Below are 24,414 nucleotides of genomic sequence, written 5' to 3'. Positions count from 1 at the left end.
GGTCCGGACCCCCTTGTATAGTAATCGGACCCCTCGCTAAGGGAAAGGGTTGACACCCCGCCCCAGGGGGGTCCGGAGCTGCCACGTGTCTGCAAGCACAGACACGTATGTAAGGCCGCTTGGTCTCCATACTAAGGATCACCTGCCACTACATTCATTGTGGTAGGTGAACGTCCGCATTGATATAGCAGAGGCCGAGGCGAGTTTTTGACCAGGGGACACTATTGATCGCATATTACCAAGACGTGTAGTGGAGCCGATGGCGCCGCCCACACCGCGCCTGTCAGGTTGCCATGACAGATGGACACGACGGCTCGGCTTCACCCATTATGACGCCTACATAATAGCCTCAACAGGTCGCGCCGCAAGCTACGCTCCCCCAACGGGCACCTTGCTGACGGGACAAGAGAAGACCTCCCTTCGTCAGAGCCTCAGAGGGTCAGCAGGGGATGGAAACATATCGGAGGAAAGATTCGTAACCACAGTAGCCATTTGAGTACTCTGCGCTGTATGCAGCACAGTCACGTTGGGCCCACTTGTCGGGGCCCCAACGTCCTATGTATCCGCGCCCCTTGGTCTATAAAAGGGGGGCGCCCGCTAGAAGAGAAACTCAGGCTGGGTAAGAGCCAAGACCCGGCAGAGGATAGATTCATATACAACAGAGATCAAAACCTCTCCCAGTGGATGTAGGGTATTACGCTCCGGCGGCCCGAACCACTCTAGACCGTGTGTTCTTGTGTGCCTATCTCAGAGCTAGATTAGCCCAATCGCCTAGTACCTTCCCGAGCACTCCCTCTCTGGGAATAGCCGGGTGCGTTCCGCCACCCGGCTGTGGGTACCCTAGAAATCCCGCAACAAGCATGGTACGTAAGAAATTTTGTGACATGGCAAGAGAGTTAATGAGAAAAAATATATACATGGTTTCTCATGTAAGACACCATATCTACACAAGAACAAAAAAAAAGAAGAAGAGTGATAGGATGAGGCAAGAAGAGAGAGGAGAGAAGCCTGAGGATTGGATCAAATTTATTTTATTTATTTATTGTAGAAAACTATGCATTGAGTAGTTTTTTATTTTTTTCTTAGCCGCCATCTATAGATATTATGGATGTAGAGATAACTTTAGGCATTTGCACTCTTGGATTCGAGGATCCTGAATGCGAAACACACGGGACTCTGACCCGTGATCTTCGTGACGTGATAATGATGGCCTCCTTGTCTTTTAGTGCGTGTATATATATATGGATTTATAGGGTTTAAAATGCGTGCATTGTGAGTTTTTAATTAAAATCTAAAAAATTTGAGATTTCGTGTGGAATCAATATTGCTCCGTCGAGTCGAATCAAGCCATTTTTAGGTATTTGGGCTCTTGCCTCTTGGATTCGAAGATACTGAATCACCGTGTTCGGCTGGAGCGCCTCCAGCCCTACAGGATTTCTCTTACATTTCTGCAGCACTAGTCTCCAGCCACCAAGCAGATAACAGTGTTTTTCTCTCACACTACTCCAGCTCCAGCCTCCAGCTCTAGCCTGCCGAACACGGTGAATGAAGCCATTAATAGGCAGACACTCAGGATCCATGGTCCCCGTGGATCAAGAACACGAAACACGCGGGACACGGACCCGCGCTGCTCGTCACGTTCTCCTTCCGCGTCCACAGTCCGCACCAGCCGCGCGACGCTACGCAGTTCTAATCCGGCCGCTCAGCTCGTGGCTGCAGCGCCGCGCTCATCAGACCCAATGGCTCCGGTGAGAATCGTCGACGTCGCCTACGTTCCCGCGCCGCCGCCGGCGGCGCCTTCCGGGCCTATCAAGCTCAACGCCATGGAGGTGCAGTGGGTCGTGGCCCCGGTGCTGCAGCACCTCCTGCTCTTCGAGGGCGACCAGCTGCCGCCCTTCGACGACGTCGTCCGGTCCCTAAAATCCTCCCTCGCGGCGACGCTGGCCGCCCACGCCCCGCTCGCCGGCAAGCTCCATCACCTCGCGGAGACCGGCGAGGTCGCCATCCGCTGCTCCGCCGCCGACGACGGCGTCAGGTTCGTGGTCGCGGAGACCGACGCCGACGCCCGCAGCCTCGCGTGCGACGAGGACCACGACGTGGTCACGTTCGAGGGGCTCGTTCCGGAGGTCGACATGTACCGGCAGCCGGCGCCGCTGCTGGCCGTGCAGGCCACGCGCCTCGGGGGAGGAGGCGGGGTGGCCCTCGGGCTCACGCTGCACCACGCCGTCGCTGACGGGCGGTCGATGTGGAGGTTCGTGGAGGCCTGGGCGGCGGCGTGCCGCGGCGACGCGCCGCCCGAGCCGCCTCCGTGCTTCGACCGCTCGCGTGTCGCGCTGCCCGGCGGCGAGGAGCTGGCCCGGAGCGTCGTGCGGAACTACATGCCAGACCTGCCGGTGGTACGTGCGTTCCCGCGAGCACAGCGCATGTGGCTTCCTTCACATCTCTCCCATTTGGATTTGGGTTTTGATTTTGTTGCCACTACACCACACCACCAGGTGCCTATGCCCGCGATTTTGAAGCAAGACCGGCTGCGGTTCACCCGCCGGACGTTCACCCTGGACGCGGCGCGCATCGCGCGGCTGAAGCAGCGCATCGTCCGCCTCGGCGAGGCCCACGGCGCGCCGCTGCGGCGCCCTCCGTCCAGCTTCGTCGCCGTGGTCTCGCTAGCATGGACCTGCGCCGTCCGCTGCCGGTCCTTCCCGGTGGACGACGACGTGTTCCTCTTCTTCCTGGCCGACGCCCGCGACCGCCTCGACCCTCCCGCCGGCACGGAGTACTTCGGCGCGTGCCTGACCTGCTGCCTGGTGAAGCTGCCGGCGCGGGAGCTCCTCGCCGAGCGCGCGCTGGCGGCGGCGGCGGCGGCGGTGCAGGAGGCGATCCGGGAGATGGCGGAGGACCCGCTGGGTTCGTCGCCCGGGTGGGACTTCCTCAAGCTGGCCCGCGACCGGAGGATCCCCATCGACCGGGTGGTGAACGTGTCCGGGTCGGCGGGCTTCAGGGCGTACGACGTCGCCGACTTCGGGTGGGGGAGGCCGCGGCGGACGGAGAACGTGAGGATGAACCACGACGGGCAGGTGGCGCTGGTCCGCGCCAGGGACGGCGGCGGGGTGCAGGTGGCGGTGTCCTTGCTCCAGCGGGCGCACGTCGACGCGTTCAAGTCGGAGCTCCTCAAGCTGCTCGGGTCGGATGAGTAGTTGTCCCTTCTGTCAGCTGTTTTTCGAGTCGTGGGTTACCTACTGTTTCATTTTTTGTCTGTAATGTCTCAACTCTTCCCCTCGAGGCTCTGCCTGCTCAAGTGGTTGTTCTCCTCTTTACTCTTGTAGAAAATAGTCGTATTTGAAATGGTGGATGGCTTTATTAAAAACAGATATTTTGAGACTGCTCGGCTGATCCGATAAGCTAGCTGATTTTAGCCGAGTCGGCCATGGTCGAGAGTGTACGGTCAGGACAGGACGGGGTGGTGGACCCGTGCCGGGCGACTGGACGAGGCACGCCGACGGCGACGAGTCATTTCACCGTCGACGGGATGCGCAACGCGGCGCGCGCGTCCCTGTTTCGAGCTGTATCCGGCGGCATGTAAACGCCTCGGGTGACTCGCGTCAACGTGGTAGGTGTGGCTGCTGCCTAATGGCTTCTAGATGATCTGAATACGAGACTTCGAAAGCGTTGCGTGGCACGCACTCTCTAATCTCTATGTCCACAAATATAAAAAATTCTAATTTATCACAAAATAAATATTCTGAAATTGATTGCCAACAATACAAAATAAATATTACCAAATGCAACTCTTTCTATTTGAATAATTTATTTTATATGAATTCTTTTATATTCGTGGGTGGAGGGAGCAGTTATTTCCAGTGGCGAAGCCAGCCCAGAAAATGACCTAGGGCGGACTTTTAGATAAATTTTTTGCACGACCAGAGCGAGACGCCGAGACTTGCTGCCCGGCTGCAGGCGCCTGCGCCGGCGGCGCACGGGATCTGCTGTCGCCACCGACCGGCGCCGAGATGGGGCTGCTGAACGGACGGGCGTGGAGTGGCGTCGCACAACGGCATTGACACGCCAGCGTGAGCGCCTGAGCGGGACTGCAGGGGAGGTAGATGGTGAACTGCCGAAATTGGCAGCTGCATCTGGTGGCAAGATGCAGTGCTGGGCTGGGGCGCTAGGTTGAACCACTTAAGAGGCCGCAGCCCACTCGACCTCGCGTTCGGGGGGCGCCGCCGCAACGTCATGAGCCCCTGCCGGAGTTGAGAACGGGGATATTGTCAGCACCCACGAACCAGAGAAAGCATCTCCTACAATGGGCCGCCGCACCAGGAAGCCTAGTGTCTGTCTTGGCGCGAATGAGTTCGCTAGATGTGCCTGCGCGCACATATCAGGTCAAGCCCATGTAAACGCAAGAGAGTCGCTAGTTAAATACTGAGTGCGTGCGAGGAGGAATGGTATCGAACAACTTGTTTGAACTCTTACTCCTTTCTCAAGTAATCTATTCTGCGGAAGCCAATTTCCTATTCTCTTATGTTCTTCCTATGTTTTTCAGATCCATCCTTCTTCTCTTTTCCTGCTACCTCTACTATTAACAAATATACTCTGGACTTCACTTAGAGGGACCTAGGGCGGCCGCCCTGGCTCGCCCTAGTGGTGGCTCCGCCACTGGTTATTTCCACGTTCCTTGGACCTTTGCTGGGGGGCCTGGCTGGGGACATATATATGAACTGTCCAAGTCCAACCCGTCAACCAAATCTGAGAGTGATTGGTTTTCTGATTTTGTTCTTTCCACGTTCTTGACTCTTGAGATCATGAGATGCATGCCTGTCTGGCCACCAATCAAAGGAGTGTTGCATGCATAGCCACCGAAGCCTAGCTCCCCGGCACGAGCCTGGCCCAGCTCAGCAGCAAACCAATCAGGTCGCGGCGGTGCAGGACGCGATCCGGGAGATGGCGGAGGACCCGCTGGGTTCGTCGCCCGGGTGGGGACTTCCTCAAGCTGGCCCGCGACGGGAGGACCCCCATCGACCGGGTGGTGACCGTGTCCGGGTCGCCGGGCTTCAGGGCGTCCGACGTCGCCGACTTCGGGTGGGGGAGGCCGTGGCGGACGGAGAACGTGAGCAGGGAGGAGCCGGGCCTGTTTGTCGTGGTCAGCTGATAACGATGATTTTATTAAAAAAATTAGTGACAAATCACTGTTACGTTCTGTTCATCAAGTGAGCTGACAACGTTTTCTAATGGAGATGACACCGGCGACTCCATCGGCTGGCTCCGCCCCTAAACGCGAGGATGAACCACGCCGGGCACGTGGCACTAGTCCGCACCAGGGACGGCAGCGGGGTGCAGGTGGCGGTGTCCATGCTCCAGTGGGTGCACGTCGACGCGTTCAAGTCGGAGCTCCTCAAGCTGCTCGGGTCGGATGAGTGGTGTTTAGTTTTGAGCTATTCGAATTTCCGTTTTGAGTAATAAAATTGGGAATGGCTTTATTTTAAAAACACACAATTTGTTTGTTGCACTGTACTGCATACGGCGTAAGAGTGTCTCCAAGAGTTTATGTGTTATGTTAGCTAAATTTAAAGATTATACCTCTTTGTAAGAATAAAAAATCATCTAATTCTATGAGATAATCCAAAAGATTAACTAGGTAAAATATCATGGCTATAATCAAAATCAGTTCCACGTCATCCTCTCTCCTATCCTCTCGTCTCTTATCCTCCCATCCTCTCTCCCTCCTCCCGCTCACTGTGTGCAATGCTGGCACCATGGACTCCGGCTCGCGGCCGGCGCGCACAAGCTGTACGCTGGCGAGTAGGAGAAACTCGCAGCTGGAGCAGGTGGTCTAAAAGAATGGGGAGCGTGACGGTTGGCGACCTTGGGGAGCGCGGTGGCGACGGCGCGGTCACCTGCAGGCAGGTAGGCGCCGCGGGAGAGGGCACGGGAGAGAGGGCGGGACCATGCGGGAGGAGGGATGACTACTATAGTGTCGTGATGCTGCAGACCACAGTCGGGTGGCGGAAGGCACCCGCCCTAGTCCAGAGGGTGTGTACTCGGGGGTTAGCTAGTCCTAGTTCGATCTCGCTCAAGAACACGATGAACACAGCGGGATTAGAGTGGTTCGGGCCGCCGGAGCGTAATACCCTACGTCCACTGTGTGTTGTATTGCCCTCCCACGAGAGTGAGAGAGTTGTGAGAGCTTGTGTGTCCGGAGAGCTTGTTCGAGAGATCTCTCTGCTAGGAGGGCGTGCTCTCCCTTTTATATATCCAAGGGGAGCACGTACACTGAGCGGGGGCCCGACATGTGGACCCGGCGATGTATTATAAACTACACTTTAGCCTTCAATGCCTCAGATCCGGAGATCTTGTCGTCGGTTTCCGTGCGTAGCTTCTGACCAGGGATGGTCTTGAGCTGTCCTGTCAGAGTAGAGTCTAGCCTCTGCAGCCGCGCGTCGAGGTCATGATGAAGCGCCGAACTACTGACTCAGTCACTGTAGCAGCGTGTACTATTGCTCCAGTCAGTAGCTGGTCATCATGACTCGTCGTCCATGCTCGCGGTGCTGAGTCTTTAATGCTTGCCTTGGTAACTGACGAGCCGCCTCGGTAACTGGCGATCCACAGTGTGGACTGACAAAAGCTGCCCCGTGCCCAGCGGCAGCAGAGCACGTCTCAACCACTCGCACTTAATGCGGGTGAGTGAGGGAGCTTCCAGCGGAAGGCTTGCGCCCGCGTCTGCGTGACATGTGGCGGCTCCGGACCCCTCCCGGGCAGCTAGCTGAGCCGAGAGCTCACGGGGGTCCGGATAGGCACGTGGAGGTCCCGGACCCATCTGCGGGAGTCCGGATGGCACGTGAAGGTCCCGGACCCACGTGCGGGGGTCCGGGTCCGCGGCCATAGGTACTGAGTATTTCCACCTCTGGGACACGTGGTGACACCGGACCCGTCCCCGAGTGGGAAGCGGGTCCGGGACCGTTGGTCCGGTGAGATGGAGTCGGACCCCAGGGGTCCGGCTGCTCAGCTCCTTAGGGCGTAGTTACGGATAACTACGCGAGTCTTGGTATAGTAGGAGTGGGTACCCCAGTTGCAGGGTACCGACATACAGAATAAGGTCATTTGTCCCGGTTCCAAAAGGCTATTTGTCCTGGTTTTAGAACCGGAATTCGGCCGCCGGGACAAAAGCGGCCCTGGAGTCTTTTGTCCCGGGTGGTAGAACCGGGACAAAATATCCCTCGCGCTAAAAAATCTTTGCGCCCTGCGGGATTGGAACCCAAGACTTATTGCCTAGCGCATGGCATGCTTGCCAACTCACCTAAGTAGTACATGTGACTCAGTAAAGAATAACTCTCTTTTGAACTATCACATGGAGGGGACTTTTGTCCGGGTTGGTAACACCAACCGGGACAAAAGAGTCATTTTGTCCGCGTTGGTACCACCAACCAAGATAAAAGGGTCACCCTTTTGTTCGGGTTGGTGTTACCAACTAGGATAAAAGGGTTGGCCCTTTTGTCCCGAGTGGAGCCACCAACCGGGACAAAAGGGAAAAGGCCTATGTCCCCCGCTGGCCCGGCTAGCCTTTGGACCCGGGACAAAAGCCATATTTTGTCCCAAACCCAAAGATAACCGGAACAAATGACCTGGAACAAAGATCATATATGGCGAGTGGCAGGGCATCCATAAAGATTCTTACCGGTTTTGTCGGGATGAGGGAGGAGAAAGCGAGTCCACGACTTTAGCTGTTCTGTTGAAAACGAGTTTTAACGCTTTCTCTCTTTTTTTACCTATTCACGGTGATTTTCACAACCTGTTGGAGATGCTCGGCATTGTTTCTCAGCTCAGCATTTGCTATCCATGACTCCACGCCACTATTGGGGGTTGTGGTGCATGGTGGTTGAACCGAGCGTGTACTATCAGGACATGACGTGGGGTGGTGGGCTCGTGCGGGCGACTGGACGAGGCACTCCGACGGCGACAAGTGATTTCCATTCCGAGCTTTATCCGGCGGGCACCGGCTGCTGACCGGCATTTAAACGCCTCGTGTGATCGCGTCGACATCGCTGCACACTGCATGTGCATGGGCCGGAAAGCAACTGACAGCCGACCGGTGTGTAGGTGTGGCTACTACCTAATGGCTTCTAGATGATCTGAATATGAGACTTTGAAAGCGTTGCGTCGCACTCTCTATGTCCACAAAATTTCTTATAAGATAAATATTTTTACCTTGATTGCCAACAATAAAAAATTAAATATTACCAAATGTCTATTTAAATATTTTTTATATGAATTATTTTTATTCGTGGGTGAAGGGAGTAGTTGTTATTAGTGTGATTAGAGTGACTGCCTGCCGTCCTCCTTCCTTTGCTGGGGGAGCCTGCCTGGGGACATATGAGCTGTCCAACCGTCAAGTAGCTAGAAAGGGACGTTCTTGGATCTTATTGACCAGCATGAGTACCAGCTGACTGCTGTTGCACACTTTTGAAGAGGAAGAAAAGTTCATATCACCTAATGCCTAGAAAAAATTGAACCGAAAATATGGGATGTTTGAATTATGTATATTTGAATCTCTGGATCTAGATGTTATGTATATTTGAATGCTTCCGGCTTATTCACACAACACTCTAATCGACCGAAATCAGATCAACGGAAATGTATATCTTCTATCCTCACCTCCTCTTACCTCTTCCTCACCGTGATCTCCATTCTCGTCCGGCGCTCCCTCACCCGCCCACGATACCGGCGCTGCCATCCTTACCTCTGCCCGCCACCGCGGCGCCGTCCAACACCAAAGCAAGCCCTCTTCCTCGCCTCCTCCTTCCCTCGGACGTTGGCCGTTGGCCTTGCTTGCACACGGTGGATGGCTGGGCGGCCACGATTTGGCGGCAGCGGGCCTTACTTAAATCAGAGGCCTCTTCCTCACCTCCTCCTTCCCCTTCCATCGCTGGCCGCCTCGGCTGCACCTTCTCGCACCCAGGCCTTGGTGACATTGTCGTCCCCAAGCTTGTTGTTGCCATGTCAGGATGCATCGACAGGCGGCGGCGCAGCAGGCCGCAGGTGGGCAAGGATGCGCCGGTCGGCGGTGGCAGCGCCGTGGGCGGGCCAGGGAGCGTTGGCCCAACACCGCCCAAGCGGGTGACTGCCATGCCGGCAAAGGGTGCGGCACCGTGGGCATCTATCCCGCGGGCTAGGACGCTCCGGCCCACACCAGCCTCGCCCGCGCGGTGCCGCGGGCAGTGCCCACGCGGCCATGTAGCCAGCCGGCAGTGGCACCGTGGGCAAGCAAGGGAGTGCCAGCCCGGCACCAACCATGCGGGAGAGGGAAATGAGAGAGGAGTGGAGGAGGGAGACGAGCCTAACATGTGGGCGCCACATGCAGGAATCCAAATCAGCGATCGCTCGCTGGAGTTGCTGCTGGCGATCGTGCGCATGCGCCTGTGCGCTCGGGTGCGATTATGCATCACCAGAGGCGACGAAATCAGCAACCATCGCCTTAAGAGTATTTTCAAGCAGCGATTAAATGGGCCGGCAGCCCAACAGATTCTATACTCTATTTCATTTACCTGCTCCATAAACTTCATAGCTGGACGAGTAGTACTCTAGCAGGAGGTAAGAGAATAAAAGATGCATGCATGCAAATAGATACAAAAATCCATGACGTCACCCACTTGCAAAGAGGTTTTAAAAGTAAAAAAATCTATAAAACTTAAAATATGTATCCAAATTAAATTCCGATTACATCATTATCTTTCTTATGACAAGATCTTCAAAACAAGACCACAGTTGCCTATCTTTCCCCGATATTATTTAAAGTATTTTTTAATACTAAATAATTAATTTCAGCTACTGGGAACAAATATTTTAACAACACGAACAAATAATAATTTTCTACGAACAAAAAACTAAACATGAGGAACAAATAATATTATGTTATGAACAAAATATTAAACATGTACATAAAGATAGATAATTTTACATGAAGAACAACACATCCACCTGGCAAATAAATTATTTTTATATACAAATGGAATATGAATATGAGTTTTTTTTGAGACAATATGAATATGAGTTGGACAAGTTAGTATATAACTAAATTATTTTACACACCAATTAATGAGTCTAGAATACAATAATTGAGAATTTAGTATCATCAGAAAATAATAGAATGAAAAAAATCATAGATATGGGGAATACTTAAAAAGATCCGCACCGAGTAATAATAACAAATGAATCAATGGTGCATAGATAGTGCACTCTTTTCTTATGTAGTGGGTATGGGGTTTGAACGCTCACCTTGCTTTATTTTCCGTTAAATACCCCCGCTGTGGAAACAGATAAGGCTTGAACGGGCATAACCATCAAAAAAATTGAACGGGCCGTAGTGGAATCCATCAAGCTAAAACATTAAGGAAACGGCTCCGAGCCCAGGTCGTCACGTGCACAGCTCAAGCTAACGGGCCAAATCTTCCATGCCCGTGTTGGGCCAAATCCACTGTCGGGCTGAATTGAAGCTGAATCTTCCAATTAATTTCCTTGAGGCGATGGAGGCGAGATTTATAGCCCGGGCGTGTGCGCTCCGCTCCAAGGGGCCTACCTTGGGGCCTACCTTATATCTTCTGGAAGATAATTAAACAACTCATCTATAAAAGCCCATTAAGACCTAATTAATGATTCATTCAATATTTTATTGAAAAAATTAGTTGAACTAGCATTTAAAAATGTTGAATCAACATTTTTAAAATATTGAACTAACATTTTGAAAATGTTGAACTAATATTTCGAAAATTTTAAACAATATTTAAAAAATGTTGAATCTCGACAATTTTTTGCTACCATCTTCTCCGCCGCCGGTGGCACGGGCGGCCGCGGCGGCCGACCGGCCGCGTGAGAGGCGGCGGCGCGCAGGTAGGCCGCGACGGCGCGCCGGCAGGCCGAGGAGCGGCGGCGCGACGGGAGGGTTGGCCGGGGCGGGGCGGGGCAACGCGGCGGCTGAGCGCAGCGGCGGGGCGGGCAGGGGAAGGCCGCCGGCGGCGGGCGCGCCGGGGAAGGCCAACGGAGGCGCGTGCCCGCGTCGGGCGGCGGCGGGGCGCTCCAGGGAGGCCGGCGGCGGCGCGTGCCAGCGGCTGGGCGCTCCAGGGGAGGCCGGCAGCGACGGCGGGTGCGCCGGGGAAGGCCGCCGGCGGCGCGTGCCCGCGTCGGGGAAGGCAAGCGGCGGCGGCGGAGCACGCCAGGGAAGGCCGCCGGTAGCGCGCGTGCCTGCGTCGGGGCGGCGGCGCTGGGCACACAGGGAAGGGCGTGAGGTGAGAGAGAAGGTGAGGGATAGGGTTTGAGTGTATGAGATCCAATGGTTTAGATGATTGTACGAATCTCAAATACTGGAAGATGTAGAAGAAAAAATCTACCGAAAGATGTATAGGATTGGCGCCTACCTTAGGATGGTCCCCCAACTGCCCACCTGCGTGGGTAGAGTTAAGTTATTATTTCCTTATTCTCCTTTGATTTTTTATTTTTGATTTTACTTCTTAACGTGTGGGTATCCACAATCATTACTACATTAGTTATTTTCTTGCATTTCTTTTCCATTCCTTTTCATTTTTTCGTTTCTTTATTTAACATGTGGGTACTTACAATCTTATGTTTTTTGAAAAGTTTGTCTAGAAAGAGTTATGCACAAAGTTGTGCAGAATAAGTTCTGTATATAATTTTACGATGATGTTGCTTGTACAAATTATTTATAAACTTATATTAGAAAAAAATTTCTTAGAAATTTTAATTATAGTATCACTCATAAACTTCATTGGCACTATTGTCACATGAACTTGTGAAGTTATTCTAAAAAATTATAAGGATAAGTTATACCTAAAACTTTTGTTCGAAACTTCTCTAACATAAATTTCATTGAAAAGATTTTTTTAAAAAAAATGATATAAAAATTATACACAAAAGTCATATATACAACTTTGTAACTTTTTAAAAATGAAAAATTGCGGAAAACAAAAACTTTTCAAGAAAGGAAAGTTGGGTGTTGTCCCAATCGATTGCTTGCTGGGAAGCCCCTCAACGCTCGCTCGCTAACTAGCAATCCCCCACCACATGTCAAGGTCACATCAGACATACATTGAATTTAATGGAAGCTAAGGAGATTTGGATCTCAAATGATGAAATTAGCAAGTTTGAAAATGTAAACGGTCATTTTAAGAGTTTGGAGATCGGTATAACACTCTGAGCCGAATTCGAAGACCGGCGATACATTACTCCCACTTGACCGCGCCTCCTAAGGTTTTGCCCATCGTCCATCGATCATAGCCCTAGCTCCATCGCCTCGCCTCGCCTCGCCGCCCGCCACCCACACTCACTGCGGCCACCGGTTTTTTTTTTTACTCCACACATGTGGGTGTGGACAGAAGCACATTGCACATTGCTCTGGATCCCGAACCCTAAGCCGTAGAGACGTGCCCTGAAAACTCAAGACTTAGAGACGCGCACAGACTCCACACATGTCTGATCGCCGAGCCCTGAAAACTGGAAGAGAAGAGAAGAAATCTCGCCGCACACAAATCTCAGAGTGCTAGAGGTTGATGGTAAAAATTGTACGATTGTTGCCTGTTGGCCCGGGCACTCCTCTCTCCCCAAAAAAAAAAAAAGAAAAAAGGTCGGCCGGACACTTTACACTGGACGGTTAGATCCTCTAAAAAAAATGGACTTGCACGGTAGATTGATCGAATTTTTGGTTTCACAGGGTACACAACCACACTTCATGGTCCCTTGCCTGGCTCTCCCTCCTTGTTCCTGGGTGCCCAGCCGAGGGATCCATGACGCTGCGGCCGCTCGCCCGCCGCGCCCTCCACCGCGTCCACCTACCTCCGCCGCCGCTCGCATCCTTCTCATCCGGCATCCGAGGCCACATCTTCCTCCGCCTCTCCACCTCCTCGTCTGACCAGCCGCACTTCATCGTCGACTACCTCGTCTCCACCTGTGGCCTCCCGCCGGACAAGGCCGCCAAGGCGGCGCCGCGGTTCGCGCACCTCAGCTCCCCGGCCCGTCCCGACGCCGCGCTGGCCTTCCTCCGCTCGCGGGGGCTCACCCGCGCGCAGGCCCGCGCCGTCGTGTCCTGGAACCCCGCGGTGCTCCTCAGCGACGTGGACGCCACCATCGCGCCCAAGTTCCGCGCCGTGCGGGCGCTGGGCCTCACCCGCGCCGAGGCCGCGCGCCTCTTCGCGCTCTACCCGGCCGCGCTCACCATGGGCGTCCACACCACCCTCCTCCCGCGCCTCCTGCTCTGGCTCGACCTCCTCGGGTCCGCCAGGTTACTGATGAAATGGCTCGCCAAGACGTGGCTGCTCAGGAACAGCGTCGACGCGCTCCTGCAGAACCTCGACGCGCTCCGGGGCCACGGCGTCCCCGAGGCGCGCCTCGCCGCCACGGTGCGCCTGAAGCCGTCGCTCATCATGCAGTCGCCCGCCAAGCTCCGGGCGCTCGCCGCGCGCGTCGACGCCTGCGGGGTGCCGCGCGGCTCCGGGATGTACGCGTGGGCGCTCCTGACGCTGCACAACGTCAGCGACGCCGCGTTCCGGGCCAAGAGGGCCGCCGTGATGCGCGGGACCGGGTGCACGGAGCAGGAGTTCCTCGCCATGTTCCGCCGCGCGCCGTGCTTCCTGTTCATGTCCGCCGAGCTGCTGCGCCGCAAGGTGGAGTTCCTGGTGGGCACCGTCGGGTGCGGCGCGGACCACATCGTCAGGGACCCCGTGCTGCTGACGCTCAGCCTCAGCAAGCGGATGGTGCCTCGGTGCCGCGCCATCGAGGCCTTGAAGGCCAGAGGCGTGGACATCGGCAAGGAGCGGCTGGTGAACATCGTGAGAGCTTCGGAGGCCAGGTTTGTGGAGAGGTATATACTGAGGTATAGCGATCAGGCGCCCGAACTCCTCGAGATGTATCCTCTTGATCACTGCAAGCGGAGCTCGCGTGGTGATTGCTCCACCATTGCCAGCAGCTGCAGCTAGCAGGGTGATGGATTTAACATTTTGTTCTGACTCCTGCGTAATGTGTGTTGAGGTTCAGATTTGGAGGTTGGCATTGACATTGTTTAAAGATGATTCGAGCAGAACAGAAGCTGATAAAAGCATGTTCTATTTGCAATACAGAGGCATATGTGTAAACAATTAAGCGTGCTGCACTGTCATTTGGTTCTGAGCTTCTGGCTTTGCCGTTAGCTGCTGCTTCGTATTCTGAATGAGTTGAAATAGCAACATTCTTCGCTGGCCCGTTTAACTGTGCCGGCATGGTTTCGCTGACATACCTACCTAATCTCAAGTTGTAACTCTTTTTCTGTCATCACTTGGCTCTGTCACTTGTCATCCCGTCCCCTCTTTTTTTTCCTGCAACTTTCAAGACGAAGTTCGGCAGACACAGGTGCTGAAGTAAGGCATTTGGAGATGAATTCTTGACGAGCTGGAACATCATCACAACACTGCTACGCACAATTTCACAATGCCGCAGAAAAAAAAAACAAGATTACGAACAGAACGACGCTAAATTACATTCCCTTGAGTCTCTACCAAAACATAGTTTCAGTTGCAGTACGTAGCGAAGTGTTCAGCATCAGCAGAATAGGTCAGCTAACCTAATACGTCCGTTAAAAAAAAAACTAACACGTCAGCATGCTAGACAAATCTTATAAACATTGCATGCTTCGTTTTTACTACTTCTCTTCGGGACAGTCAACTACATCATGCAAACGACAGATCGACACAGATCCTAATTGGGAGAGTGGGAGTCAAGCTAATCCGGTCTTTAGCACAATGCCTTCCCAACCGAGTGCCGATCGCCCACTGCCCATGGCGAAATAAATAGTGCATGGCATCCAACCTGGGGGGCCGCACTACTCTACCAGTTGATACCAGTTCAAAAGGCACTGAATTTCACCGCAGGAATTGATGAGGCACAACCTTACCGTTTTTGCTCAACATGGTCTACTTAGCTGCATACCAATTCTGCGCACATTTGGCATCAACAGCCAGGTCGACCTTCAGGATGTTGGTGCCATAGAAGGGCTTAGACATGCACTCGACTACTATGGACTTGGCCTGTTCAGCGGACTCGGCAGGCCCTTCCAGTATCACTTCATCATGTACCTGAAATATGGAGCTGTCAGTTCTTCACTTCTTCTAGGTCTAAATTGTGTTGCATTTACCCAAAAAGGCTAAATCTAAAACAATATTCCAAAGTAAACATTGTGAGCACCAACTGCATACATTTTGACTCAGAAAAATGGGATACTAATGGCCAAGTTTCACCAGTCACAAAATGTCAGTGCCCTTTTCAGTTTCAAAGGGGGAAACAAAGTATGCCAACATTAAACAGTGATCAGTAACTTTACACATCAAATACCTGCAAGAGTAGCGTCCAACCAAGTTCCTTCAGACGAGTATTCCTGTCTATCTCATGCATTGCACACATAGCAACATCTGCTGCACTGCCCTATGGCGTTAAAAGAAAACATTTTAAGCACAAAACTAATTTCAACAACTATGAGTTGCGATAGGCAGTACTTACCTGTACAGGAGCATTGATAGCAGCACGCTCAATGTGACCCCTTTGGCCAGAAGTTGCATGAGCCATGTTTGGAAAACGGCGTGATCGCCCAAGCAAAGTATAAACTTCACACCTCTCCTGTGCTAGCGCTTTCTGCTTCATTTGCCAAGCCTTAACCTCCTTTCGATCACTATACCAGAGTTTCAGTGTGTCCTTTGCTTCCTTAACAGAAACCTGATAAGGGAGGAAATTACATAAGGCTGCATGTCTTATAAACATGGCTAATCAGCATGCAGGTTGTTTTCTGGTTTCTAGCTGATTGGTTAACCCAGTAGGCCAAGCTGGTACTGAAAACACACCCAAAGTTGAAATGTTGCTGTTAATTTAGATTTTAGAGATATGTTCATTTGACAAGTTTGTACCTTCCAATCTCGAGCAAGTCCATGGGCTGTTTTTCCATATGCAATGGAAAAATTTAGCATTTTAGCTTTCCTCCTCTCAGCACCAAAAGCATCCTAAATCACAAGAAAAGCATTAGAGTTTCGTTCCAGACACGTCACATACATTCTCATGCTAATAATATTTGATGGACCCATATCCATAACTAACTCCACGGTGTATACTGGACCAAAAGACATGGAAAATAAAGGAAACTGTAAGTGCAACATAGTGCAGTACACAAGATGAAGCGATAAACTGGCAAGCCTGACCATAGTTTTAACAAATTAGAAGGAATCAGTATAATTCTCAGAAATACCATTACAGCTAGCATACCTTCAACAGTGGCACAGGAGGTTTCTCTTGACCAGGTTGAGGATGCCACTCAAGAATTACTTTCTCTTCTTCAACAGCCTCGCGAATATGCTGGTACATGTTCATGGCAGTCCTGGAATGGAAGTCACCGCCAGCTTTGAAAGCATCTAACATGCTTTTACAACCAGCAAGATGCGCCAATATCCGGAGCTCCAGCTACATGCAAAAGAAGTGAGTCATTTTTGCTTTGTACTAATATCAGCATACAAATATTTGAAAACTCAGCTGAGCAGTGAGCACAATACCTGACCATAATCAGCAACAATAAGAGTGTTCCCTGGAGCTGCGACAAAAGCTTGGCGAATTTTATACCGATCCTTTTCAAGTGCAGGTTGGTTCTGCCATGAAGGAATTTACATCACAAGTTCAACAAATTATTTGATGTTGGTTATTTGTATCAAAATACTAGAAGATGTAAAGCAACCAACCAGCTCACAGCTTGCAAGACTTGACAAAACATTTCTCATCTTTTGGTTATCAGATTAAATGCTGCAACAACCTCATATAACTATTTTGGGCCATTATGTTCAAAGAAACTACAGAGCTCATTTTCAAACTTAATATCAGTAACAGGCTAACAACTTGCTTATTGAGTTGACGAACATGGCTTAATGATTTGCATAACAGTACCTTGTTTAAGCTTCATCCAGTCCACACATATTAAGAATATAGAAGCTGCCAATCTAACTGCTAAATACATTTGTATCATAGTTCATATTCCAATTCAGCGCATTAACTTTATCCCATCGACAATAAGTAATGACACTATGCCTTATGTTTCAAGTTAGGATCCAACACTCAAACAGCCTGTTGTCCTTTTCTAAAATTTTATAATATGTTGAAAGTCCTGTATAATTATTGACTGTCATAAACACGAGTGTGGATAGCTCCGAACCCAAGATGCACAACCTCACTACAAGGGCAGAGGTAGGAGAAGGGAACTGGGATAATAGATTGGTTCATTCTTGCTTGCCTTTGATTGATACATCCCCTCTCTTTATATGAGGTTTACTTGTCACCTATCTCTAACCCTAGCCCTAATGGATCCAGCCCATAAGGCCTAGCCAACTGCCCATAACATTGACCTTGAGAATGCCATTATACTACAATCGGGTGCAATCCCTAAAATCGTAAATGCCAACCTGCAAATTTGGTGTTCTCGCCGATAAACGCCCTGTTTCTGTGTTGATATTTAAAGAACAGTGGATCCGCCCCTCCTTACATGATATATGATTTCCCTGTCAGGGGAGCAAAAGGAGATAATTAGGATAAAGACACAAATTAAGGCTATACTTTGTGATAGTTGGCATTCAAGCCAAACTCACATAGCCGTGTACAACAATGACTGCTGCAATCTACACTAGGGTATGTGGAGCCAGCTCACCTGTAAAGGAAGAATGAAGTTGGATATCAACGAGTCAATAGAACAGATCTCACATAGAGCTGCAATGGCATGACATGCTTCTTTTCCTTTCTTGCCTCCCCCAAATGCTTCATATGCAGTTCCATAAGAGGAGGTGTCTTCTAGGTCACAATCAGAAATTTCAGAATCACTACCACATTCATCATTACTTACATCATCTGTTGTGTAAACAAGATCCGATGGAACTTTCCCAGCCAAATTTCTCAATGCATCCCCACTAACTGAAGGCCAGCCACTTGCAGTGAATATTTCAGTTTGGAGGTCTTCGACAATACTGAAAAGTTCAATTGTGCGATACTTTGGAATCTTCTTGCCTTCTGCAACTGCAGTTTCATCATTAGGCACTTTAATAGCTCTACTCTTCGGCAAAAATTCACCAGGTTTGAATCTGTCAGAAATCAAGAACGTCAAAAATTTATAGGGATTACATCCAAGGAATATCTAGGAAACAGAATTAAATATATATTGACTTAAATTTTTCTCCTTTTATTTAATATGTAACAAATTAAATAAGACTTTCCTAGATGGGAAATTAAAGCAGCATAAATATGGATGCCCAAAAGGAATTTTAAACAGAGAAAATGGTGAAGTTCATACCTGTTCTCTATACCACCAAAGAAGAGTTGTCGAATCTGAATATCACTATTAACATTCATGTATTTTGCATCAGGGCAATACTTAGATGCCCACTTCCGAAATTTTTCAGCAACTAATTTGCGCTGTGCAACAGCAACTTTTTCAATCTCTGAAAGGTAAGCACGGTCGACAAGCATTCCAGCTGTTTCCATTTTGACAAGAATAGCACCAAACGGACGCCAATACTCCTCATAGAAATCGTACATTGAACCTCTGGGGACACCATCAAAAGTCCATGGCATCCTTTCAAGCTTGATTTTCAAGCTTTCATAAAGCCTCAACGTACTCATGGAATCTAGTGAAGAATAACAGATCCACAGTTCTCTATCTTCTCTTTGTAAAATTTCAACAGGCTCAATTGCAGTAATTTTACCTTCTGATCCATCTTTTTTTATCTTTTTCCTACCAAAGATGGTTTTCATTGACCGCTTCCCGATCTTTTGCACTTCCTTTGGGACAACACCCAAGACCCTGTGATCATTTGTAAGTCCCTCAAGAGAATATCCCCCATCCGTTCTTCTTGACGAATCCCAAAGTCGTGCGAGATGCATTGTATCAGCATGAAATCCAGAAACTTTAATTCCATAGTTCTCTATGACATGACTATCGAAACTATAATTGTGCCAAACCTACATAACGAAAATAAGATACTTTCTTTAGAACATTCCAATAATGAGATAACTGAGGTAGATGTTTTATCCTACGGTTCCAGGAATAGCAAGGTTTGGCTACAGATATCAAAAGAAAAGGGTAAAAGCAGAGAAACGGATAATTTGGCTAACACCTGCACATCGTAAAGTAGTAAGCATGAGTTTTGAATCTGACTGTGACATATCATGTACTTCCTTAAATAGTAAATAATTGCAATTATACTTCCCTAAATAATTGCAATTATACTCTTGTTCTTGGATTTGTTTATACCACAATAGTCTTATACAATAATGGAATAGAGAGGACACCAGTACAATCTCTTTAGGATCAACCCCAGCGTCGAGAAATTAGTTAATCAGTAAAGATACATGGATTTGGTGTCCTGCCCAGGAAAGAGGCCCAAGTCCTAATAACCCCGCTAAGTGGTGTCAAACAAAAAGAACGAGAAAGTGAGCAGCATTTCACCTTCCTAATTGATGAATCTTCAAAAAATGGGGAAAACTCCATGAGGACATCCCGTCCACCATCCAGCACATCCACCCAAATGCATGTCTTGCCATTTCCAAAATCAGCTTCAGCACCAGAAGTGCCAGAGTAGATGCTAAAGCATGTGACCTTTCCATGGCCAACTGGTGTCTCTTGTTTAACATCAATATTAGCTACCTGCATGCATTGAGCTCTCCTAAATTATAAACAATAACAAGGAGTTGGTTTGCATTCAAAAGGAAAACAAATCTTTCCAACATATAACTTAATTGTCAGTACCATAACACCGAACAAAGAACACAAGATAATAATGGGTATCTGCTTAATTCTGTTCAATATCCATGAGACCCCTCATTTATCATGGACACCATACTGAACAATAAAGCAAAAGGTGCAGGCATACATGGTGCATAAGGAAGTCACAGAAAGAAAGAAAAATGTAAATTAAATCAGAAGCAAACATTTGGAATTTAAAAAAGGTGGGTATGTATGCATATGTAAAACCCTGAGTCCTGATTTTAAAGGAGTATATAATGCCTTATTGAATATGTCAATAGCAGATTGGCAGCAAAGGATCTTATAGAGGTTCAAACAATCGCCAAGGGTTTTCATCCCTACCTCTGTATCACATGCATGAATAAAATTTCTGTACTTCGTAGTAAGCAACTGAACAACTCTCCTAGCTGACTTGACATCATCAACCACCAGAACTTTTTCATAGATGGTAGCAAGTGCCTTCCGTGCATCTTTAGACTCCTTGGACAAGGGTGCTTTAGCGGGAGAAGGTTGTACTGTCTCCTTGGGTGAGCATTCATTTTCATCTTTAGGATCGCTTTCTGTAGCCTTGTCATCAAATGGCAAGCTTGTTTCAATTTCAGAAATTTTCGGAAGAGAAGCATGAAACTTGGAACCATTTGGCCAATGAGCCTCCACTTCGGATTCACTATGCCTGTTAACTGGTTTGGTGTCATCTTTAACAACACTGGCCAGTGCTGACACAGCAGTTGCAGCACGATTAATCATGTGATGCTTTGCAGGTTCCATATTGGCATGCCTATTTGCAAGTGAATTCGGCGCCATTATTTGTCTTAAACTGTGAGCTGAAGACTGCTTGGAGCTCTTGAAATCTTCAAGGTGTTCATGATGAAGAATAGCTGGCCCTAGGTGACTGGAACCTTTGTAGGTACCGTTGCTGGTTCTGATGGCAGATAACCTCTTGCTCTCAGCAGCCCATTCTTGCGCCCCACTACTTTGCACGTTAAAGTTGACACATACTCCAAACTTAAGAGGTTTGTTGTCTTGAATTCCAGCACCTGAACTATGAGAGTACTCCTGCCTGACAAACAGAACCGTTCTTAAAGTTAGAGGGAAAACACCAAAGTGATGCACAACTAGGATACTTTGGAGAACCATCATCAAATGTTGATTCGCTAACAAAGTTCAAGCAAATACCATAACCAGGGACGGGCCAGAGACAATAGGGTCAGTCCTACGGGAATACAGGATATGGATGCAGAGCAAATTTACGCAGCAGACATAGTATTAGGCTCACTCATCCACGATTGGTCCATAGAAAGTACTAGTATCACCAGAACACGACACTGAACAGTAACCACCGCAGTAGCAGCTTGCCAGCTAGCACAGGCTCACAGCATCGACCTAACCTGAAACCATAGGCCAGCATCCTACTAATTCCTAGTGCCCCATGTAAACCTCGAAAAAATGATTATCACTAGCACTACCACCTATTCACACATCACGCAGGCTACCTAGCTTCACTGATTGAGCATTAAAACCTCAAAACAGTAGGGGTACTAACCTTCTGCCACCGGTGAAGGGCGACATCGTCGAGCGGCCGCGGCGGCGGGGGCGGAAGGGCGAGGGCGCCCAGGGAGGCGCCGAGCACGGGCACCGCCGGAGCAGCGCCGGCGCCGGCGCCGGCGCCGTCCCGGCCATCGCCATGGACCCCACGAGCCGCCTCAGCCTCCCGGCCCCTCCCCCGGCTCCCCCGCCGCCGCAACCGAGGCCGCAGGGCGCCGTCTTGGACAACACCGCGCGGCGCGGGGTAGGCACGCGTGTTAGGGTTCAGGGTCAGGACGCGCCGGGCCGCGCGGGCATTCGGCGGCCGCGAATGGAGCGGCGGCGGCGGCGCGCGAGGAGAGTTTGGGTTCGGTTCGGAGGGAGAGAGAGAGAGAGAGAGAGGTGTTGGGGTTGCGGGATAGGGAAAGGCAGGAGGGTTTACGCCAACGGTGGAATCCGGAATCGTATCTGTGCCCTGCCTGGCTGGCAGCTGGCTGCCTCCGCCTCTGCTGCTTGTGGGTGGTCTGCGGGGCGGGGCCCACAGCGCGAGGTGTTGCTGGTGTCGCAGGCTGCTTCTCTGCTACTGCTACGTGCACACGGCTGCCGCCACCAGCCCGGTTGGCAATCTTGGTGCTTTGTGTGTGTTGTTTTTTGTGTGTACACATCGGCTGGTGTGGGCGTTAATGGTTGTTTAAGTGGGTTTAGTGGATGATTTGAGGGCTTTTTAATCTTAATTTAGTTGCAATCGTGGAAGATGGGGAGTTGTGTTCAGTGCTGTAGTGTTGATGTGATGGGCAAAGGGTTAGCTTACTAGTTGATTTGGATTTTTTTTAATTTGTTTAAAAATCAAAAGGAATGAGAACGTGATGCGTTTTGGAGCTTATGATGAAGTGGCTGAACACTGTATTTGCGATTGGATGGATGCAATGTCAAAATTCTAGGAAATACGAGGAATGGTTTTTTTTTAAGGGTAGGAATGGTTTTTTTGTGTGTGTGAATGCAAAAATAGACAAAAAAATAGGTATGTGAAATCATAAATAAGGGAAATAGATACAACAACTAAAGGCACCGAGGCATGCTGGCATATCCCAAAAATTACTGGCTCATCGAGAATCTCTCTTCTCACAGGACACGTACTCGCCTAATAAGCTAATAATAACTATCTAACTACTCATCTTCGACCATCATCATTTACAAAACTATCCCGGACGGTGTGGCACACAACCAACACACGCTCAAGTCTTCGTAAGCTCGGGCGACGACGTACAATGCTTCATTCATCAGCGTAAAGATGCGTAGGTGCTCCACGCGTGTGCAGCGGTGCGCGCCAGAGCTTGCTTGTTCTCTGCTCGCGCCGCCGTGGCCTCGTGGCGCGGCGTCACCGGGCGAGAGCTAGCTGGAGGGCACCGGGTAGCACTTGCCCCTGCACATGCAGCGGTAGACCATGGGGCACGGCAGCGGCTCTGCCGCGGAGCACTTGAAGCTGACCATGACGCGGCTGCACGGCGAGCACGCCCCGCACGCGTGCGAGCAGTCCGGCAGGCTCGACCCCGTCGCGCGCACCTCCTCCTCCCGCAGCACCAGGTCCTGCTCCTGCCAACCAACCTCAACGTGAGCTCGCAGGTCGTTGGTCCATTCAGAAATTCAGATGGAGCCAATGCAAGGTTAGTTGAGTGCGCTGGTTGTCGTAAGTCGTAACAGCAGCATACCTGCACCGAAGGTATGGTCATCTCCACCGTCGTCGCCCCATGCTCCAGAGCTGTGCTCAGATGAGAAGATCGATCATGGTTAGCACGCGTACGGCATCGAACAGGGCGGCGAGCACACTTTTTTTTAGAGTTCTAAGCAGCCGCACACTTACCAGGAGCCGGTCTGATGCCATCGCTCACGGCAGCGAGCAGCGACGCCACCGCCAGAGCGAGCAGGGCAGGAGCGTGCCTCCCCATCGCCATCAGCCAGCCCAAGGAAACTGCGAGAACGAGGCGCGGCGTCCGAACCGGCGTGCTGTTCGCTGCCCGGACGCTGCGTCCTACTGGCTCAACACTGAGAGGCTATCTACTCGTACTGCTTGTTGCGCGAGGAGCGAGGCTGAGCTCTGCAGCCAAATGGTGGCGTTGGGTTCTGCACGTCGACGCGCATATATACCCGCGTGCATGAGGCCGCGGCCATTGATGAGGGGCGCCGCGCGGGGGGGACCTTTGATTGTGCGTCACATGATCCTCGGCCCCCCTCACACGGATTCAATGACCCCCTAGCCTGCCGCGCCGCAGCCCGCAGGCCGCTGGCCGGTCGCGGTCGAGAGAAGGCGCGGCGCGGCGTGGCCATTCAAGGCCGGGAGCTCGGCCTGCCGCGCTGCGCGAGCCCCCGCAGCTGCCGCGACGACTGCGGGCGCGTGAAGGGGTTCGTGTCGTGACCCCGCCGGCCGGAGACAGAGGCGACGGGCCGGCGAGCGGCGAGGCAGGCCGCGACGCGGGTCGCGGCGGCTTTGAATGAAGCCAGCGCGGCGCGGCCCCATTTACTCCGCGTCTCTGCTCCGTGACCGCGCGCACTGTGGGAGAGTTCGTTCAGAGCCATCAGTTACTGCGGCGCATGAGCCTCCGCCTGTCGCGTTGCTCTGCGCTCGCTCTGCCTGACTGGCTCTCTCCAGTCTCCCCTGCTCACGCGCGCGCCGGAACTGTGCGCCAACTCTCTGAACTCGTCCGTGCTTCGCGTACCCTCGCTGGATAAAGGCTAGCAGGATCCCAAAGCCATGGCGTGCATGGTCCCTGGTGCGATGCGTAGGAGTAGGAAGTTCAGTGGGCAGAGGAGCTCGCATTGATACTCCGGATCGACGGCCCTGCTTCCTGATTGGATTGCGGAGAATCCAGCCTCCTGTTGTTCTGTTGTTGGTGTGAAGATCAGAGAGATACGGAGCGGAACACCTGAAGATTGCATGCCGCAGATCTAGTGGAAATTGAGGAATGAAGTTTGCTAACCCGTAACTGTGTGAGCATTACCGCAGAAACACACGGGGGCGTTAATCGTCGATAAGAAGGACGTTGCAGACTGAGTAAGAACATATTAACTTACGGGAGCTACTGGACACCTCCGGATCCGTGGCG

The 24,414-nt window shown here is 51.0% G+C and overlaps 4 protein-coding genes across 5 annotated transcripts; 2 read left to right on the top strand and 2 right to left on the bottom strand.

Annotated features, from left to right (window-relative positions):
* The first annotated feature begins 1,567 nt into the window (after nucleotides 1-1,567).
* Nucleotides 1,568-3,380, top strand: LOC120641925 (anthocyanin 5-aromatic acyltransferase-like). The gene is made up of 2 exons (XM_039918248.1): nucleotides 1,568-2,396; nucleotides 2,496-3,380. The coding sequence occupies exons 1-2, from the start codon at nucleotides 1,740-1,742 to the stop codon at nucleotides 3,192-3,194; spliced, it is 1,356 nt and encodes a 451-aa protein (XP_039774182.1). The 5' UTR covers nucleotides 1,568-1,739; the 3' UTR covers nucleotides 3,195-3,380.
* Nucleotides 3,381-12,641: 9,261 nt separating this feature from the next.
* Nucleotides 12,642-14,617, top strand: LOC120641924. The gene has a single exon (XM_039918247.1). The coding sequence runs from the start codon at nucleotides 12,786-12,788 to the stop codon at nucleotides 13,971-13,973; it is 1,188 nt and encodes a 395-aa protein (XP_039774181.1). The 5' UTR covers nucleotides 12,642-12,785; the 3' UTR covers nucleotides 13,974-14,617.
* Nucleotides 14,485-21,756, bottom strand: LOC120641923 (DNA polymerase I A, chloroplastic-like). Of its 2 annotated transcripts, none has more exons than XR_005662446.1 (12): nucleotides 21,333-21,700; nucleotides 20,132-20,849; nucleotides 19,493-19,690; nucleotides 18,338-19,005; nucleotides 17,702-18,128; nucleotides 17,460-17,555; nucleotides 16,563-16,655; nucleotides 16,279-16,473; nucleotides 15,927-16,019; nucleotides 15,526-15,738; nucleotides 15,361-15,445; nucleotides 14,485-15,104 (listed from the first exon to the last, which is right to left on the bottom strand). XR_005662446.1 is itself a non-coding variant. In XM_039918246.1 (12 exons), the coding sequence occupies exons 1-12, from the start codon at nucleotides 21,473-21,475 to the stop codon at nucleotides 14,943-14,945; spliced, it is 3,096 nt and encodes a 1,031-aa protein (XP_039774180.1). In that variant the 5' UTR covers nucleotides 21,476-21,756; the 3' UTR covers nucleotides 14,485-14,942. The 2 variants fall into 2 exon arrangements, 1 of the variants encoding a protein (XP_039774180.1); XM_039918246.1 differs by having other exon boundaries at nucleotides 15,361-15,450; nucleotides 21,333-21,756.
* Nucleotides 21,757-22,329: 573 nt separating this feature from the next.
* On the bottom strand, nucleotides 22,330-23,419 carry LOC120643136 (protein EPIDERMAL PATTERNING FACTOR 1-like). Its single transcript, XM_039919660.1, has 3 exons — nucleotides 23,175-23,419; nucleotides 23,023-23,072; nucleotides 22,330-22,906 (listed from the first exon to the last, which is right to left on the bottom strand). Exons 1-3 carry the CDS (start codon nucleotides 23,263-23,265, stop codon nucleotides 22,706-22,708), a joined length of 342 nt encoding a protein of 113 aa, XP_039775594.1. The 5' UTR covers nucleotides 23,266-23,419; the 3' UTR covers nucleotides 22,330-22,705.
* Between the last annotated feature and the right edge of the window lie 995 nt (nucleotides 23,420-24,414).

The sequence above is a fragment of the Panicum virgatum genome, chromosome 7K, assembly GCF_016808335.1.
Source record: "Panicum virgatum strain AP13 chromosome 7K, P.virgatum_v5, whole genome shotgun sequence".
In the NCBI taxonomy this organism is placed as follows: domain Eukaryota; kingdom Viridiplantae; phylum Streptophyta; class Magnoliopsida; order Poales; family Poaceae; genus Panicum; species Panicum virgatum.
The sequence above is the reverse complement of the archived record's forward strand: the minus strand, read 5'-3'. Positions and strand labels throughout refer to the sequence as shown.